The sequence below is a fragment of the Apis mellifera genome, linkage group LG2 (assembly GCF_003254395.2).
Source record: "Apis mellifera strain DH4 linkage group LG2, Amel_HAv3.1, whole genome shotgun sequence".
Taxonomy (NCBI): Eukaryota; Metazoa; Arthropoda; class Insecta; order Hymenoptera; family Apidae; genus Apis; species Apis mellifera.
This window is the reverse complement of record NC_037639.1, coordinates 11,351,261-11,368,765: the sequence shown is the minus strand read 5'-3', so window position 1 is coordinate 11,368,765 and position 17,505 is coordinate 11,351,261. Positions and strand designations below refer to the sequence as shown.

General features: G+C 22.5%; 1 protein-coding gene and 3 long non-coding RNA genes across 5 annotated transcripts; all 4 read right to left on the bottom strand.

Annotated features, from left to right (window-relative positions):
• Positions 1-3,753: 3,753 nt before the first annotated feature.
• Positions 3,754-6,661, bottom strand: LOC113218587. The gene is made up of 3 exons (XR_003304151.1): positions 6,461-6,661; positions 4,563-4,653; positions 3,754-3,878 (listed from the first exon to the last, which is right to left on the bottom strand). It is a non-coding gene; the product is annotated as an uncharacterized LOC113218587 (long non-coding RNA).
• Positions 6,662-7,138: 477 nt separating this feature from the next.
• Positions 7,139-10,190, bottom strand: LOC102655330. The gene is made up of 3 exons (XR_003304150.1): positions 10,058-10,190; positions 8,150-8,240; positions 7,139-7,426 (listed from the first exon to the last, which is right to left on the bottom strand). It is a non-coding gene; the product is annotated as an uncharacterized LOC102655330 (long non-coding RNA).
• Positions 10,191-11,603: 1,413 nt separating this feature from the next.
• On the bottom strand, positions 11,604-13,069 carry LOC107964104. Its single transcript, XR_001702285.2, has 3 exons — positions 12,898-13,069; positions 12,275-12,334; positions 11,604-11,841 (listed from the first exon to the last, which is right to left on the bottom strand). It is a non-coding gene; the product is annotated as an uncharacterized LOC107964104 (long non-coding RNA).
• Positions 13,070-13,867: 798 nt separating this feature from the next.
• Positions 13,868-16,979, bottom strand: LOC100578691 (rhoGEF domain-containing protein gxcJ). Of its 2 annotated transcripts, XM_003251155.4 has the most exons (6): positions 16,689-16,975; positions 16,521-16,586; positions 14,389-16,424; positions 14,228-14,317; positions 14,076-14,163; positions 13,868-14,008 (listed from the first exon to the last, which is right to left on the bottom strand). In XM_003251155.4, exons 1-6 carry the CDS (start codon positions 16,741-16,743, stop codon positions 13,869-13,871), a joined length of 2,475 nt encoding a protein of 824 aa, XP_003251203.2. In that variant the 5' UTR covers positions 16,744-16,975; the 3' UTR covers position 13,868. The 2 variants fall into 2 exon arrangements, with proteins under 2 accessions (XP_003251203.2, XP_006568275.2); XM_006568212.3 differs by lacking the exon at positions 14,228-14,317 and having other exon boundaries at positions 16,689-16,979.
• Positions 16,980-17,505: the final 526 nt, after the last annotated feature.

Here is a 17,505-nt window from a genome sequence, read left to right as displayed (position 1 = left end):
CACGTGTCCTCGGTCGGTAAAATTGCCTTTTCCTCCTCTTAAAGACCTTTATTTCCGTCGATTCTCCGATCGAATTAAAGATAGAAGTAGATACTCGTTTCAAACTTCCAACGAGAGAATAGATATTTCCAAAGAAAAGTTGAGCGTTGGTATAGCGAAGGAAATAAATCGAAATGAGATTTATTCGATAGTAATCTGAACGCGTGTATCTTCCTCCATCTTTCAAGATAAATTGCGACTCTGAAATTAAACGATTCGCTCGCGAATCTAACAGAAAAATCTAATAGGATCTATCAATCTTATCCTTCAATTCTGTATTCTACGCGACACGTTTTTTTAAATCGATAATTTATCCGTAATTCAGAATGAAATCCAGATTCTTCTTGTACATTTCATCATCTGTTTTATATTTAATGGAGGGAGGAGGAATTGCAGCTATTAATAAATCTTAAAGCGACAATTAAATCCATTTCAAAATTACACTGTACGCACGATAAAAACGTATCAACGCGACAACTCGGCAACGTTTCACGACCGTTTTACAGCATTTCGAAGCATAAACGCGACTGGGCACTAATGGACCAGGTTAAATATGTAAGAGAAGCCTGCCCACCGGGTAGCGGGTAACAATAAACTAACACTTAAGACGTACTTCAAGTCACAATGCGAAGTCACACTCTTCGCGCTAACGATCTCACCTCCAAGCTTCAAGCTTCAAGCTACTTGTGCCACCGTCTCCATGGAAAACTGTTCTAAACTGGTGCGGGATGCAGAGAATGCGAAAGAGCAGCGAAATATCCACAAATATTTAAACGAGTCGCGATTTAGAAATGCATCGACGAATAAAGAAGAAACTGTAAATACAAGCGTTACTTTACCGGAAGGTATATCTCGACAGATATTTAAATACGACTCGCGTTAACGAATAACCAACAAAATTTAAATGTTATTTTATTAGGAAGAAAAATTGAAGAATTCAAAACTATACCGAAACTATATCTTTTCAATAAATAAAGGAAAATTTTCATATCAGCTACTATATTTGAATTAAACGAATTCCAATACAACAACTCCCTATAATTAACAATGATAAAGAATTCAAAAGAAGAATTAAATATTCTAAAGATAACAATTATTTTTCAATCATCTAATAATTTCATCTTCCCTATAAATCCTCGATTTAAAATGAACGAAAGAAACGGGGCTCCGTTACTCGTTCTGTCATAAAAACTAACAATGATGAAAATATTAGTTTTTAAAGCCGCGCAGGGTGTCGTTAACGTCTCGAGCTTTCCCCGTTCGCGAGCTAGAAGTTGGTGTCCCCTCGTTGCTCGTCGCTTTTCTTAACGCCTCGCGTTTATAGGCCTTCGTGAGCTATAATTTCTTTTTTTCCTTCTTATATTGTTTGATACGAGAGAAGAAAAACGTGTTCCCATTCGCCTACTTTGCACCAAGTTATACGACTTCGCGTTATATAACTCGTATTAAAATCCTTGGAAGTAATTTTACGAAAACTCACTATTTCGCGACTGAACGATATCTGACGCGAGCAGGAAAAAAACGTATCTAACATTTACTAATTTTTAAAAATTTTAAACGATATTCGGATAGAGTACAATTTCTAATATTCACATTGGAATAATTAAATCGCGATTTAAATTTTCCGTTCGTGCATCCTTAAATTTGGTCGTCGTACCTTTCGATCACGACGGCCGATAACGGCGGTCATTATAAATTTAAGCGCTTTTAACAAAAGCCACGTTAGCTCACAGCCGTTTCGCACGCAAGCGGCACTTTGCATGCCGCATTCCGGACGACTTGCCACCCTTGTTTGAACTGGTGAACTGGTGTTGCGCTCAAAGTCCGAATGCATAATTAATCGGGTTATCAATTAAAGGAGCGCCGCCGATTCGTAACCGCTTCGTACAGTCGAATATCGCTGTTACACATCGATATTTGTTCGAAAATAGAAACTGTTTCTGGAAAGTTTCGTCCATTGTCCGTGACAGAATTATTCGTATCGCTTCTCGATCAAAAATCAAATCGATTTAAATCCGATTTTTATCTTTATTCGATAATATCGTGAAGGAATTCATTATTCTTAAATAATATCTCTAATGTTTAAATTCAAGTTAAATCGTCAAATTCGAAATATTCGATTATTTCGAGTCTTAGAATTAATTCGTGTACTATATGAAGATACAGAAGATCGACAGACAATCTATCAACTGAATTCTCATTGATGGAACCTGCTACATCCTGTAAACTCTGTTTGAAACCGGCGAACTCAATCATTCTCTGTGTTCTACGACACGGCAAGGACCAACACGGTTTGTGTAAATACAGGGAACTATGTGCACTTTACTCGATATTTAATGCGAATCCTTCCCGTACATTTTCGATTAGAAAGAAACACAAAGAGAAATGAAATTACGCGATTCTCGTGTTAAATACATGTAACTTTTTTTATAATAAGTTTAAATAGTTTTGAATTATAAAATTATATTATAAGCAAACACGATATAAATTTGTATGCGACTAAATTTTAGATGCATAATGCCACGTAGAACTGTGCTCACGATAAATGATTAAGAAAAAATGATTAAAGAAAAAAAATATGAATTTACAAAAAGAGATATGTGTAAGATATTTACTAATATAATAATGAAATCAAATATTATGATTTCTAATCAATAATTTAGACAAAGAAAACAATAAATTTAATTAAATATCGATAGTTTTTAAGATGAATACATTTTGTAAACCAAATATAAACAAGAAAAGCAAATAGTGAAAAAAAGACAAAGATATGATAAAAATATGGAAATCAACGCCATCTTCAGAATATCATAAATGAAATTAATACAAATAAGGATAAAAAATGGAAGAAAGAAAATAGAAAATGAATAAGAAGTGATTATAAGCGCTATCTTTCGAGTACCAGAAATATTTCTTTAAAAACAGAATAAAGTAGAATAAGAATTGAAAATTAGCGCCCTCCTTTGATAGTGCACTCTCGAGAGATGGCACTGTTCCTCAATTCTTATTCTACTTTATCTTGTTACAAATGACAGACCTAATGTATCTACTTATGATCCTATTCGCGAATTTTCACGGAAAAATTAGTTTAAAATTAATAATATCTTCTATTTGTTTGTAAAATGTTCGATCTTTGATTTTTCTGCAAAACCAATAACAAATAGAATTCTAAGGAAAACTGACAAAATAAAATAAATCTAAAAGAAAAAATTAAATTATATATATATATATATATATATATCAATTATATATAAGACACGAATATATTATTTTGTATGTATATTTTATATATTCATCATCATGAAAATATAAAATATTAAAAATTACAGAGTTAAAGAATCAAAAAAAATTAAATATATTCCACACCGAATTATATTTATTTTTATTGATTATTATCATTTTCAATAGCAACTAGAATCATTATTGTTATCATTTCTTATGCATGCATTTATAAATACACTTTAAACAGTATTTTTGTAACACTAGTGCAAAGTTTATCATATTATTACTATTATTATTATTTTTATTTTTTATTTTAAATCTTTTACTTGAAAAAATTTCATAAATCCTTTAATTTAATTAAATTTAAAAATATTTGTAAATGATATTATATAACATAACCTAATTTAAAAAACATTGAAATAGAATCATCTAAAATCTACATCCTATTCATTAATGCTAGTTTTAATCTCAGATCTAAAAAAAAAATCTCTCTTTACATAATAATTTAAAGATTTATTTAAGAAGCCTATTTACCAAAATCTCGATAAAATCAGAAGATAATATAAATATAAGAATCCTTTATTGATTCCATTTCCACATTGATTCCACATTGATCTCTGAAACAAATAAGATTATAGATTAGTAAAAATATAAAAAAATAATTACTTTCCAATTTATTATAGACCCATACATTCTGACAATTAATCTAAAACAAATTTATTTAAAGAATTATTACAATAATTAAAAAAAAAAATAATCTGGAATAATATAAAATATTTTTTTTTACATTTCAAATCATACTTAAATTTAGAACTAAAAACTAAAAAATTAAATATTAGAATAAAACAGATAAAAAAAACTAAAAATTGTTGTTCTTGTTACAATGACATACACTATCATAATTATTAAATAATAATAACTGATATTATAACTGATATTTTTATTTTCACAAGTCAGGGAATATTTTATATATATATATGACATGAATATATATTTTCAATTTCTCATAGATAATCAAAATATTTTATATTATTCATATTAATGATTAAATATATCATATTAAAAAATTATTAATAATTTTTAATATCATTTTATTAAAAACATAACATTTCAAAAAGATTAATCCTGATTTTATGAATAAAACAAAAAAAAATTATTATTTACAGCTATAATAAATATTCATGGTCATTAAGTACAAAAATTTATGTATAATCTATGTAACTAATCATCCGTGTCAATTTGGACTTTTAATTTGATATGATTGAATGATTAGAAGAATATAATAAATATATGTGACTTACCAATAAATGCAAAAATCTGCACTGTCATCAATGCTGTCGTGATCTATAGAATATCATTTCAAAGTAGCCATCAAAAATGAAGAAATGGAAACTGCAACAAAACATAGAACATCGTAATTTAAATATATTTTTACTGACTATTCAAGAAAATTGAAAAATTAAATGGAAAATGTATAAAATAATTACTTCTTTGCTTTCTTTTCTTAAAAAAACTAACTGATTCTATCTCTTAATCTTCAAAAATGAATATTTCAAAAAAATAAAATTAAATTATTAACGCGTCCGTCTGATTTACAATCGGCGAACAAGTACTAATTATGCAATTATAATAAAAATTTAATTAAAACTAATATGTTTTAAAATATATCAAAAAACTGTTACGAAGCAAACACCATAACTCCACAGATCGTATAGCACATAGTCACGATATTTTTCTGAAAATAATGCTACTTAGTATTGGAAGGGAGAAAAAAAAGAATCTCTAAAAAAAAAATATTCTTCTTATTTCTTTTTGTTTTTTATTCTTTCTGAATTTATTTATTTCAGAAAATATTTATTTTTTCAAACTTACAAATTGATAATCAATTTTTGATGAATAAAAAAAAAATTTTATATATAAGAATAAATATTTTTAAATTATTATATAAACGGAATTATAATTTAAATAAAATGAACTTGTGATAACTGTTCATTATAAAAAAAATAAATATTCTTTGAAATAATAAAATAAAAATCGAGTATAAGAATAAATATATACAACAAAAATTAATTTTGTCTATCATAAAATAAAATGGCATCCATATTGAAACTTTTCTCATCTTTGAAATTGGATCGGTAGTAATCAGGTAATAATTACAAAAAAAAAGTTTTGTTAAATAAACTCATAAAATATATAAAATTGATCAATTATTTTAATTAACATTAAAATGAAATAATAATTGAACACAAAATCTATCTAAAAAAATCGTAAATTGAAATAGTTAAAATCATAATTGTCAAATAAATGATAATTAAAAAAAAAATGAATTTAGAATCTTCTCAAAAGTTATAGTACTAATAATAATAATAAAACTATAATTAATAAAGAAAAAATATACATACGTAATAACTTCGCAACAAATAAATTATACACATCAAAAATAAAATAGAATTACTAATCACCATGAATACTTCGATATCGATATTCACAATTTCGATTATAGAATAACGAATTAGGGAAAAGAAATACGCAGCAATTATTTGGTAACAAATCGAAGTAATATGTAACATGTCGAGCGTAACAAATCCAATGCTTAGAAACGCCATATTATAAAAAAATATCAACAGCCTCGAACATAACATGAACGAAAAAGAGAGAAAAATATATAAACATCATACAGATATAAGTATTAATTGCGTTTCTAAATATGTTAAATGTACATTAGAAACGCAATATATTATATCACTGATATAATTTAATTTGATAAAATAAAATTTTTATACATTTATTTAATACAAATAAAAAAACTATAATCTACTCTAAATATATCTATTTTTGTTAAAAGAAATAAAACATCGAAATTATTTCTTAAAAATTATAATATGTTATAAATCATTTTTCCGTTGAATGTCCGTTGAAAATCCCAACATGGAATATAATCGAATAGCAATTTGTCTAAATAAAAATCAAAATCGTAAAATAAATATATAAAAAAACGATATTAAGATGAAATAACAAATAAGAACTCAACGAAATATAAACTATCTTAACAGTAATCACAAAAAGAACAAAGAAACTCGAAACACTAATTTATTTCGTCATTAATGAATAAATATTAAATAATTATTAAATAAGAAGATTATTAAATAAACAAAATTGATAAAATTTTATAAATTCGATAATAAAATAATATAATTACGTATTACGAATACTGCGTATTCAAATCCACAAAGCCAGTTGTAATTACGCGTCCTATCACGATGACTTTCCACAAGAGACTAACGCCGTATGCTACAGTTCGCCTAACAGCTTTCTGATTGGTTGGCGTAAGCCAATTTTATATTCGAAATCGCACGAAAAATTAAAATATTACATAATATATTTTAATTATATTTATATATTAAAAAATATATTCAAAGTAGATTATTAATTTCTTTATTTCTTATATTATATAATATATATATTATATAATAAATTTTTAATTTATTATTTACATATTTGACTTTTATATTTATACATTCTTTCATTATTAATTTATCTAGCGATTATAAATTAATCGATTATTTCTCTAATGATTTATTTGTAAATTTTTTTGTAGATTTCTTTTTATTTATTTTCACTTATTATATATGTATTTATTTATTTATTTATTCCTTTCTTTATTTAATTATTTATACATTTATTTGTTCAGTAATAGATTTTTTGTAGACGTTTTATTCATTTATATATACATATAAATATAGAACCATTATTGTTAACATTTATTATGCATGCATTTATAAATATACTTTAAACAATATTTTTGTAACTAGTACTATAAATTTATTATATTAATACTATTATTATTATTATTTATATTTTAAATCTTTTACTTGAGAAAATTTCATAAATTCTTTAACTTAATTAAATTTAAAAATATTGATAAATGAAATTTACAACATAACCTAATTTAAAAAACATTGAAATAGAATCATTTAAATCTACAATTCTATTCACTAATGCTCGTTTTAATCTCAGATCTAAAAAAAAAAATATTTTTGTATATATTAATTTAAAAATTTGTTTAAAAAGCCTATCTATTAAAAAATCTCGATAAAATTAGAAGATAATATAAATATAAGAATCCTTTATTGATTCCATTTCCACATTGATTCCACATTGATCTCTGAAACAAATAAGATTATAGATTAGTAAAAATATAAAAAAATAATTACTTTCCAATTTATTATAGACCCATACATTCTGACAATTAATCTAAAACAAATTTATTTAAAGAATTATTACAATAATTAAAAAAAAAAATAATCTGGAATAGTATAAAATATTTTTACATTTCAAATCATACTTAAATTTAGAACTAAAAATTAAAAAATTAAATATTAGAATAAAACAGAAAATAAAATTAAAAATCGTTCGTTATTATTACACTGATACACACTATAATAAATATAAAACAATAATAATTGATTTAATAATTAATATTTTCACAAGTCAGGGAATATTTTACATATATATATATACATATATATATATATTTATACATATTATATATATATATTATAATATATATAACATGAATATATATTTTCAATCATAGATAATCAAAATTTTTTATATTATTCATATTAATGATTAAATATATTATATTAAAAAATTATTAATAATTTTTAATGTTATTTTATTAAAACGATAATATTTTAGAAAGATTTTATGAATAAAACAAAAAAAAAATTATTACTTACGGCTATAATAAATATTCGTGGTCATTAAGTACAAAAATCTATATATACAATAATCTATATATACAACTAATCATCCGTGTCAATTTGGACTTTTAATTTGATATGATTGAATGATTAGAAGAATATAATAAATATATGTGACTTACCAATAGAAGCAAAAATCTGCACTGTCATCAATGCTGTCGTGATCTATAGAATATCATTTCAAAATACCCATCAAAAATGAAGAAATGGAAACTGCAACAAAACATAGAACATCGTAATTTAAATATATTTTTACTGACTATTCAAGAAAATTGAAAAATTAAATGGAAAATGTATAAAATAATTACTTCTTTGCTTTCTTTTCTTAAAAAAACTAACTGATTCTATCTCTTAATCTTCAAAAATGAATATTTCAAAAAAATAAAATTAAATTATTAACGCGTCCGTCTGATTTACAATCGGCGAACAAGTACTAATTATGCAATTATAATAAAAATTTAATTAAAACTAATATGTTTTAAAATATATCAAAAAACTGTTACGAAGCAAACACCATAACTCCACAGATCGTATAGCACATAGTCACGATATTTTTCTGAAAATAATGCTACTTAGTATTGGAAGGGAGAAAAAAAAGAATCTCTAAAAAAAAAATATTCTTCTTATTTCTTTTTGTTTTTTATTCTTTCTGAATTTATTTATTTCAGAAAATATTTATTTTTTCAAACTTACAAATTGATAATCAATTTTTGATGAATAAAAAAAAAATTTTATATATAAGAATAAATATTTTTAAATTATTATATAAACGGAATTATAATTTAAATAAAATGAACTTGTGATAACTGTTCATTATAAAAAAAATAAATATTCTTTGAAATAATAAAATAAAAATCGAGTATAAGAATAAATATATACAACAAAAATTAATTTTGTCTATCATAAAATAAAATGGCATCCATATTGAAACTTTTCTCATCTTTGAAATTGGATCGGTAGTAATCAGGTAATAATTACAAAAAAAAAGTTTTGTTAAATAAACTCATAAAATATATAAAATTGATCAATTATTTTAATTAACATTAAAATGAAATAATAATTGAACACAAAATCCATCTAAAAAAATCGTAAATTGAAATAGTTAAAATCATAATTGTCAAATAAATGATAATTAAAAAAAAATGAATTTAGAATCTTCTCAAAAGGTTATAGTACTAATAATAATAATAAAACTTTAATTAAGAAAAAATATATATAATTACTTCACTTCGCAACAAATAAATTATACACATCAAAAATACAATAGACTACTTACTAATTGTCACGAATATATATATTTCGATATCGATATTCAATTTCGATTCTAAAATTACGAATTAGGGAAGAAAAGTACGCAACAATTCGGTAACAAATCGCAACAAGTTGAGCATAACAAATCCAATTCTTAGAAACGCCATATTATGAAAAAAATGTCAACAGCCTCGAGCATAATATTGAACGAAAAAGAGAGAAAAATATATAAACATCATACAGATATAAGTATTAATTGCGTTTCTAAATACGTTAGACGTACATTAGAAGCGCAATATATATTATATCACTGATATAATTTAATTTGATAAAATAAAATTTTTATACATCTATTTAATGCAAATAAAATTATAATCTACTCTAAATATATCTATTTTTGTTAAAAGAAATAAAACATCGAAATTATTTCTTAAAAATTATAATATGTTATAAATCATTTTTCCGTTGAATGTCCGTTGAAAATCCCAACATGGAATATAATCGAATAGCAATTTGTCTAAATAAAAATCAAAATCGTAAAATAAATATATAAAAAAAACGATATTAAGATGAAATAACAAATAAGAACTCAACGAAATATAAACTATCTTAACGATAATCACAAAAAGAACAAAGAAACTCGAAACACTAATTTATTTCATCATTAATGAATAAATATTAAATAATTATTAAATAAGAAGATTATTAAATAAACAAAATTGATAAAATTTTATAGATTCGATAATAAAATAATATAATAAATATAATTTAGTACGTACTTCGAATACTGCGTATTCAAATCCACAAAGCCACTTATAATTACGCATCCACGATGACTTTCCACAGGAGACTGATGCCGTATGCCACAGTTCGCCTAACAGTTCTCTGATTGGTTGGCGTAAGCCAATTGTACAATCGAAATCGCACGAAAAATTAAAATATTACATAATATATTTTAATTACATTTATATATTAAAAAATATATTCAAAGTATATTATTAATTTTTTTATTTCTTGTATTATATAATATATATATTATTATATTATATATATATTATATATATATATAATATTGTATATATAATATATATATAATATTATATATATATATATATATTAACTTTTAATTTATTCTTTACTTATTTGACTTTTATATTTATATATTTTTTTATTATTAATTTATTATATTTATTATTATTATTTTTATTATTATTTAGTGATTATCAATTAATCGATTATTTGTCTAGTGATTTATTTGTAAATTCTTTTGTAGATTTCTTTTTATTTAATTTCATTTATTATATATACATTTATTTATTTATTTATTTATTCCTTTATTTAAGTATTTATTATTAATGAATTAACATTTTAATTTTTCTTAATTATTAACATTATTAATTTATTTGTTTAGTGATAAATTTTTTTCTAGATTCCTAGACTTTATTCATATATATATTTATATATATTTATCAATTTATTTATTTATTTCTTTATTTAATTAATTATTCAACTTATATAATATATATATATATATATTATTCATTATTTTATTTTAAAATATTTATATATTTATTTTTTATTTATTTTTTGTTACCATAGGAAAAGTAAAATAAATATAACTAAACATGCTTTATTTTCTTTCAAAACTGCAATATCTTAATCTTTAATGTAAAAAATATACTATATTTTCTATTGTATTTCTAGAATGATGATCTCAGAATACATGATATATAATATATCTATATATAATATTAATATTTTAATACGAGTTACTAGTCGTTTACAATACTGAGATTTAAACAAATGAATCTGGCCTAATATTATAAAGGAATAAAAAAAATTTTAAAACCTACTTTATAATAAAAAATGGAAAAAATGATAGAAAAATAATAGATGATAAATAATAATAAAAAAAATGATAAAAAATGATAAAAAAATAAAATTGGCGTAAAAAAATTTTTTTCTTACTATTACTATTTAATCAGTTTATCTATAAGAGATAAATCAACAAATGATAAATATTATTCTATTTATACTATAATTATATAAATTTTGTATATAAATGTTCTATGGTATAATTTCCTCCAATGAAAATAATAAAATTATTATTCAAGTTAATAATTTATTAATTTATTAATTGTTTTTATGAATTATTGCTAAAACAGTTCATTATTATAAATTAAATCATTAATAAGTTTGATTATAATTTTAGAAAAAAAATTAAATTTTTTATCTTTATTTTTAAATCTCTATTATATTTCAATCAATAAAAAGTTAACAATTTTATAAAATATATAATTTCATAAAAGATATGAAAAAAAAACAATTTTTAATATTTTTATTTATTAATACATGTTATACTAATATAATAAATTCAATAATTCGATTTTTTAATAAATTTTCATGATATTAAAGAATAAGCATAGGAAAGAAAGCATAATGGTGATATTTAAAGTTGAAATATCCATTTTTAATGTTGATCAATTTATTAGCATCCTGCTTGGAGATTAGCACTTGCAAGTCTTGCAACTACACTGTCCACCAGATTTACAGCAGCATTTGTCTATAACAGCATATATTTTTATATAAAAGATTAGAAAATATTTAATAATAATTTATTTGTAATAAAGTTTTTAAAAAATTCAAAACTTAAAAAGTTATGAAAATATTTTGCATATAAAATTTTCGAATAAATAATTTGTGAAAATGATAAAAATCATTTGTTTCATGGAATGCAAACTGAACTGGACTGTACGTAGAACCGACATGAATAATAGTTACCATTAAACGGTCACTGCTCTCGTTTACAAAGAAAAGAATACAGTGATCATAGAATGCCATTACTACATTCTTTCGATGAAACTTTTATATATTACAAATTATACTTTATAAGAATTACAAGAGAATCTAAGAAATAAAGTATAATTTTTATAATATAAAAATTTAAAAAAATTGAAATTAAAATTCTAAAAATAATTTAAATAAAAAATTATTACCACCGCAACCGGAATCGCCACATTTGCATTTGTCGCCACATTGACATTTTTGGCATTTATCTGTAATAAAAAATGATTAAATATTGATTTTTAAATAAAAACAAATTTTAAATTATTTTAATAAATATAAATGCGGAAATTTGTATTAAGTACACATAAAATATATAGATAAATTGGTTAATCTCATGGATTGAATATTGCCCGTAATAACGTTTAATGAATAAATTATTTCACTACATCCCCTATAAATTAATAACAAACTGTTGTATCATTAATTCTAAAAAATCTTTTAAAAATTTTTAATTATTAAATATTGTTAATTAAAATATAAAATATCGAAATATTAATATTATTATTATCATATATCATTATAATAAATAATAATAATTGCAAGCAAAAAATAAAAAAATAAAAAAATAAAATGTAAAAATTTATACTATATCAAATTAATGTTATAATAAAAAATAGCACGTTAAAAATATAAAAAAATATTAAGATAAATAAAATTTAATAATAATTTAAAGAATTGCAAGTATTAGAATTTCAATAAAAATTTATATATTATAGAAAGAAAATTCTTTCATAAAGAAATAAAGTTTCTCATATTTTGAATTAATTCTTACCTGCACATTTATCGCAACCTGGTCCCGGCATTTTCACTTGTAGATGATTATGATTATCACGATTTAAATTCTTCGAAAGCTGACTGATCACTAGTTAGTTCGGTCGTACTCGTTCAAATTTATCGATCATCTCCTACCATGAACGCTCTTATACTAACATATCTTAATGTCGTGTGCAACTAACGTGCCATGCGCAAATCAGGAACGTATCAATTCAAACTTCATACTAAATTTTACTATTCAAAATTTTAATTTTTTTTATTTAATATTTGCAATTATTTACATTATTTATAGGTTTAAATTATTTTATATATTTCCAAATACAAAGTTCTATCTAAAATTTTTTAAAATATTTTTAATTTTTTAAATATTATTTCGTGTTACTGCATTAAAATCTTGCATTATATATACTAGAACAATAGAAATTTTAAAAATTATTGATAAAAGAAAATTTTAACCTATAATAATTTTATTATTTTAAATTAATCTATGTATAAAATACATATTTTTATTTTTATCAAATTCTATTACTAAAGATTAGGAAATGAAAGGTACAAATATATAATTTACATCCCTGTTTTAGCAGCACGAGCCCAATGAGAAATGTTGCACGTTACACAACATTACGAGATAAGAACAGTAACGCTCAAATGAATTAAGTTTAGTTCATTCTAGAAATTTTACGAAAATAATAGGTCAGTTTATAATTAGAATGATTATATTTATTTTTATTTTTTTCTTTGGAATCTTTTAGGAATATAAAATGAAATTAAGGAAAAATTTTTTCATGAATATTATTTTATACCACTTAATAAATTGAAAAGAAAAATTTATATCAAATTTTTTTGGAAAAAAATATAATTAAAAATTAAACAAAATTATATATACTTTATTATTGCTTTTTTTTTCAATTGTAATGAAAATATAAAATATCAACATTATTGCAAATATGCAATTCATATTCTTTTAATTTAATTTTTCCACTTATTAATAAAATTTGTTTTATTAGCAGTTTGTTCAATATGTATAGATTCATCTTCAGGTTCATAATTAATTTCATACATTCCAATATCTGTTGTACTCTTTCCTTTCTGTGCCGAATTAATCCGACCTGTAGGAAAATTTTTAAATAAATAAACATATTATAAAACTAATATATTTTTTCATAATATATGTACCTTGATGTCGGATAACAATTTTACTTTGAGCAGTTTCCAGTAATTTCTTAACGCGAGTTCCTTGCTTACATGATTTGTTTCCCGTTATCTAAAAATGTAATGAATGAACACATTTTCAGAATAAAGAAAAAATATAAAAAAATAAAACATACCGTTTTAATTTGTAAAGGAAGTTTATATGAAACTCTAGGAAGTACAAATTGATTTTTAGGTGTACTGAAATTTTCTAGAGTTTTTGTTGTCTTATAAAAATAAAAAAAAATATTAACAAAATAAAATATGATTAATGTATTTAAACAAAATTTATATTTACCTCTTGTTTATTTGTATTTACTTTAGGAGATAAATTAATTTTAAGTGATGTAATTCCTTCAGTTTTATGTATGCCTTTTGATGAAATATTTTGTTTTGATTCTATTTTGTTTTTATTTAATACTTCAACATTTTTTTTTACAGGTGTAAGCAATAAATGATCTGTTTTAGCATGTATATTTTTTATAAGTTGTGTATCAGTACCTCTTATATACATACCCACTGGTGATATTATTGTATTATAATTTAATCGATATAAGCCTTCTGCATGTGGACTTTTTACAATATGTTTTACAGGACTTTGCATATTAGGGAAATATATCTTTTTTTTTCTGTTACTTTTATTTGGAGGAGTTTCTCCTGGTGTGACAAAAAGTTTTGGTTTTTTATTTTCTATTTTCTCCTCATTTTTTTCTCTTTGTTTTTTTGATTGCGATGATCCATCTGGATTGCAAGATTTTACATTTGGACTTAAAAGTCCTAAATTTTTTTTTTGTAAAACTGAATTTTCTTCAAATTTTATGTCTGATTTTTTAGTTTTTCTAAAACTATTTTCACTTGCGTTAGAATTCGAATTTTGAAGTATTTTTAAAAGTGGTTTATGTTTTTCTAAATAAGTTTGATAATCTTTACAAGATACTAAAGTTTGCAAAAACTTAGTTTCATCATTCAATGAATTTAATTCATTGTTAGGAGATATTCTTAATGTTTTTTGTGCCTCTATTGCTTCAGGATCTGCATTAATTTCTGAAATAATTCTTGCTGTATTAAGGCATCTTTTTCTTTTTTCTGCTATATCTTGTAAAAGTGTTTTCTCTAATTCATCTGGATCTAATATTTCAAAATTACTTTTAAACTTATCAGATATTGTTTTATTGAAATCAGGTTTTTCACTTATTTTTCTAGATTTTTTCTTAGAATATGAAATATCATTACATTGATCATCTTTTGATTTGTTGTGTAATTCTTTCAATGTTGAGCAATTAAATTCTAATTTTTTTGTAAATATTGGACTTTGACATAAATATTTATTTGATGATTTTGGAGTATTTAATAGTATATTTTCTTCTGAAGTTATATCACTTATAGATACATTCAATGATGCCATTTGTTGCTCACATTTATTATAGATTTCACTCATACTCAATAAAGAAGACATTGATAAAGATTTACATAAAGTTTTAGAATGTTCTTTTTCTTTAGGAAATAATTGGTTACATTGAGCTTCCAAATGCTCAAATGATGTACTACTCAGATTTTCAATACTTCCATTGGTATTATTTTTTGATATTTTAGCAAAAAATCGTTTTTTAATTATATCTATACCAGAAATAGGTGTAACAGATGTAGACCTATTTATGGGAGAACATAACTTTTCATTTTTATTCTGTTTTGTATGAAGAGGTGTATTATGTGTAGAATTTATAGATGTTTGTTCTAAACATGAAAGAGTACACACTGGTGATTCAGGCCATTCAGGTTGAGATTCATTTTCTATAAATTTGCACATTTTTCTAAATTCTGTTGTTAATCTACTTAAATCTATTGCAGATGTTTCATTTACATCATTATCATTATTTATGACAGATTCTTCGATAATAGTTAAAAGTTTTTCAGTAAAGTTTTCTGGTGAATGCATAAATTTGTTAGATAAACGTTTCCAAATTTGTTTTTTATCTCTTATTTGATTAACTTGATCATCTAATGAACAAAGAATTGCTTCAAATGTTCCATTATTTACATGTTTATCTTGATATTCTGAGAACAAACTTACATTTGTTTTATTATTGTTTATATTGTAATTGGTATCCCTTTTTGAATTTTCTTTTATTATATTAGATTCTAATTTAATGTTTGAATCTATATTTTGTTTCTTAATAGTATTTGACAATTTGTTACATATATTATTGTTTTTCATAAAACATTGAGGACTATCATTTTCTTTATTATCATTCATTTCAGTGCATAATTGTTCAACTTGAAAAAAATCAATACGTTTATTTAAATCTGGAGCAGATCTAAAAATTGATAGATTTTCTGTAAAGGAATGTTTCAAAGAATTATTAGCTAGAATAGAGGAATATTTATTATTAATATCACTGGTTATATTATCATTGGTATTAATATATTTACTTTCAACTTCATTCGAATTGTCCTGAGATATCGAACAAAGTGAATCAGAATCAATTTCAGAATGTCCTAAAAAAAAAATGTTATTTCGTTATTACATAAAAAAAGATTAATATTACTTACGAAAGAAATTATAATACTAAATACTATGTAAGTTTGTGTTTTACTTACGAATGCTATCTAAGGAATCTATGAAATCATTAGCTCGTCTTCTATGTCGACTCATTTTTATATTCTAATTCTGTAATGTATTCTAATAATGTATTAATTGCACTCAATTTTATACCTATTGTTAATTTTTTTGAAACAACACTACGTATCATCCGTTAGAAACGTTACGAATTGCTACCATTAACTAATTTTAAATTATCAGTAATGCCAACATATTGAAAAATTATATATAGGAAATAATCTATAGCTTATGTTGGCTAAATGGAAATACAAATAATTACAATCTGAAGATGTTTGAATATTTTTTAATTATTATTTTTTAACGTGCATAATTGTTTAAAATGATATTATATTCTTTGAGATTATAGTTTGTCATTTTTTTTATTTATATTTCTTTAAGGATATTTATATTAACACAAATTATTAAGATTTAATCAAATAATTCTCAATGAGTGTTACTGAACAATCATCAATCAATCAAACATTAAATACTTTTTCATTTAATACATGTGATATAAAATATGCAGAATTTGTATATAAAGTGTTAAAAGAATCAGCTGAAAGTTTTGAAAAAGAACAAAAATGTGTGTATTATACATACAATATTTTATAATTATTAATTTTTTATATATTAATTAATTAAATTTAATTATTAATTAATAATTTCAGTTTTAGATAACGTGTTATTAAATTTATACAATATTTTTGGTGATGTATTTGAAAGAGCATTAGAATTATATGAACAAGAACGTGTAACTCATATTTTTCCTTCTGAAAATCCTGGTGTTGCGCCTCATAGTGATAGAAATAATTCCAG

What these genes read in the sequence shown, in the direction of transcription:
- LOC100578691 (XM_003251155.4), bottom strand. Translation starts at nt 16,743, where the DNA reads ATGAGTCGACATAGAAGACGAGCTAATGATTTCATAGATTCCTTAGAT. An exon ending in CAATTCGAATGAAGTTGAAA is followed by an intron (nt 16,425 to 16,520) that starts GTAAATATATTA and finishes ATTCCTTTACAG; the next exon opens with AAAATCTATCAATTTTTAGA. An exon ending in TTCCTTTACAAATTAAAACG is followed by an intron (nt 14,164 to 14,227) that starts GTATGTTTTATT and finishes TTACATTTTTAG; the next exon opens with ATAACGGGAAACAAATCATG.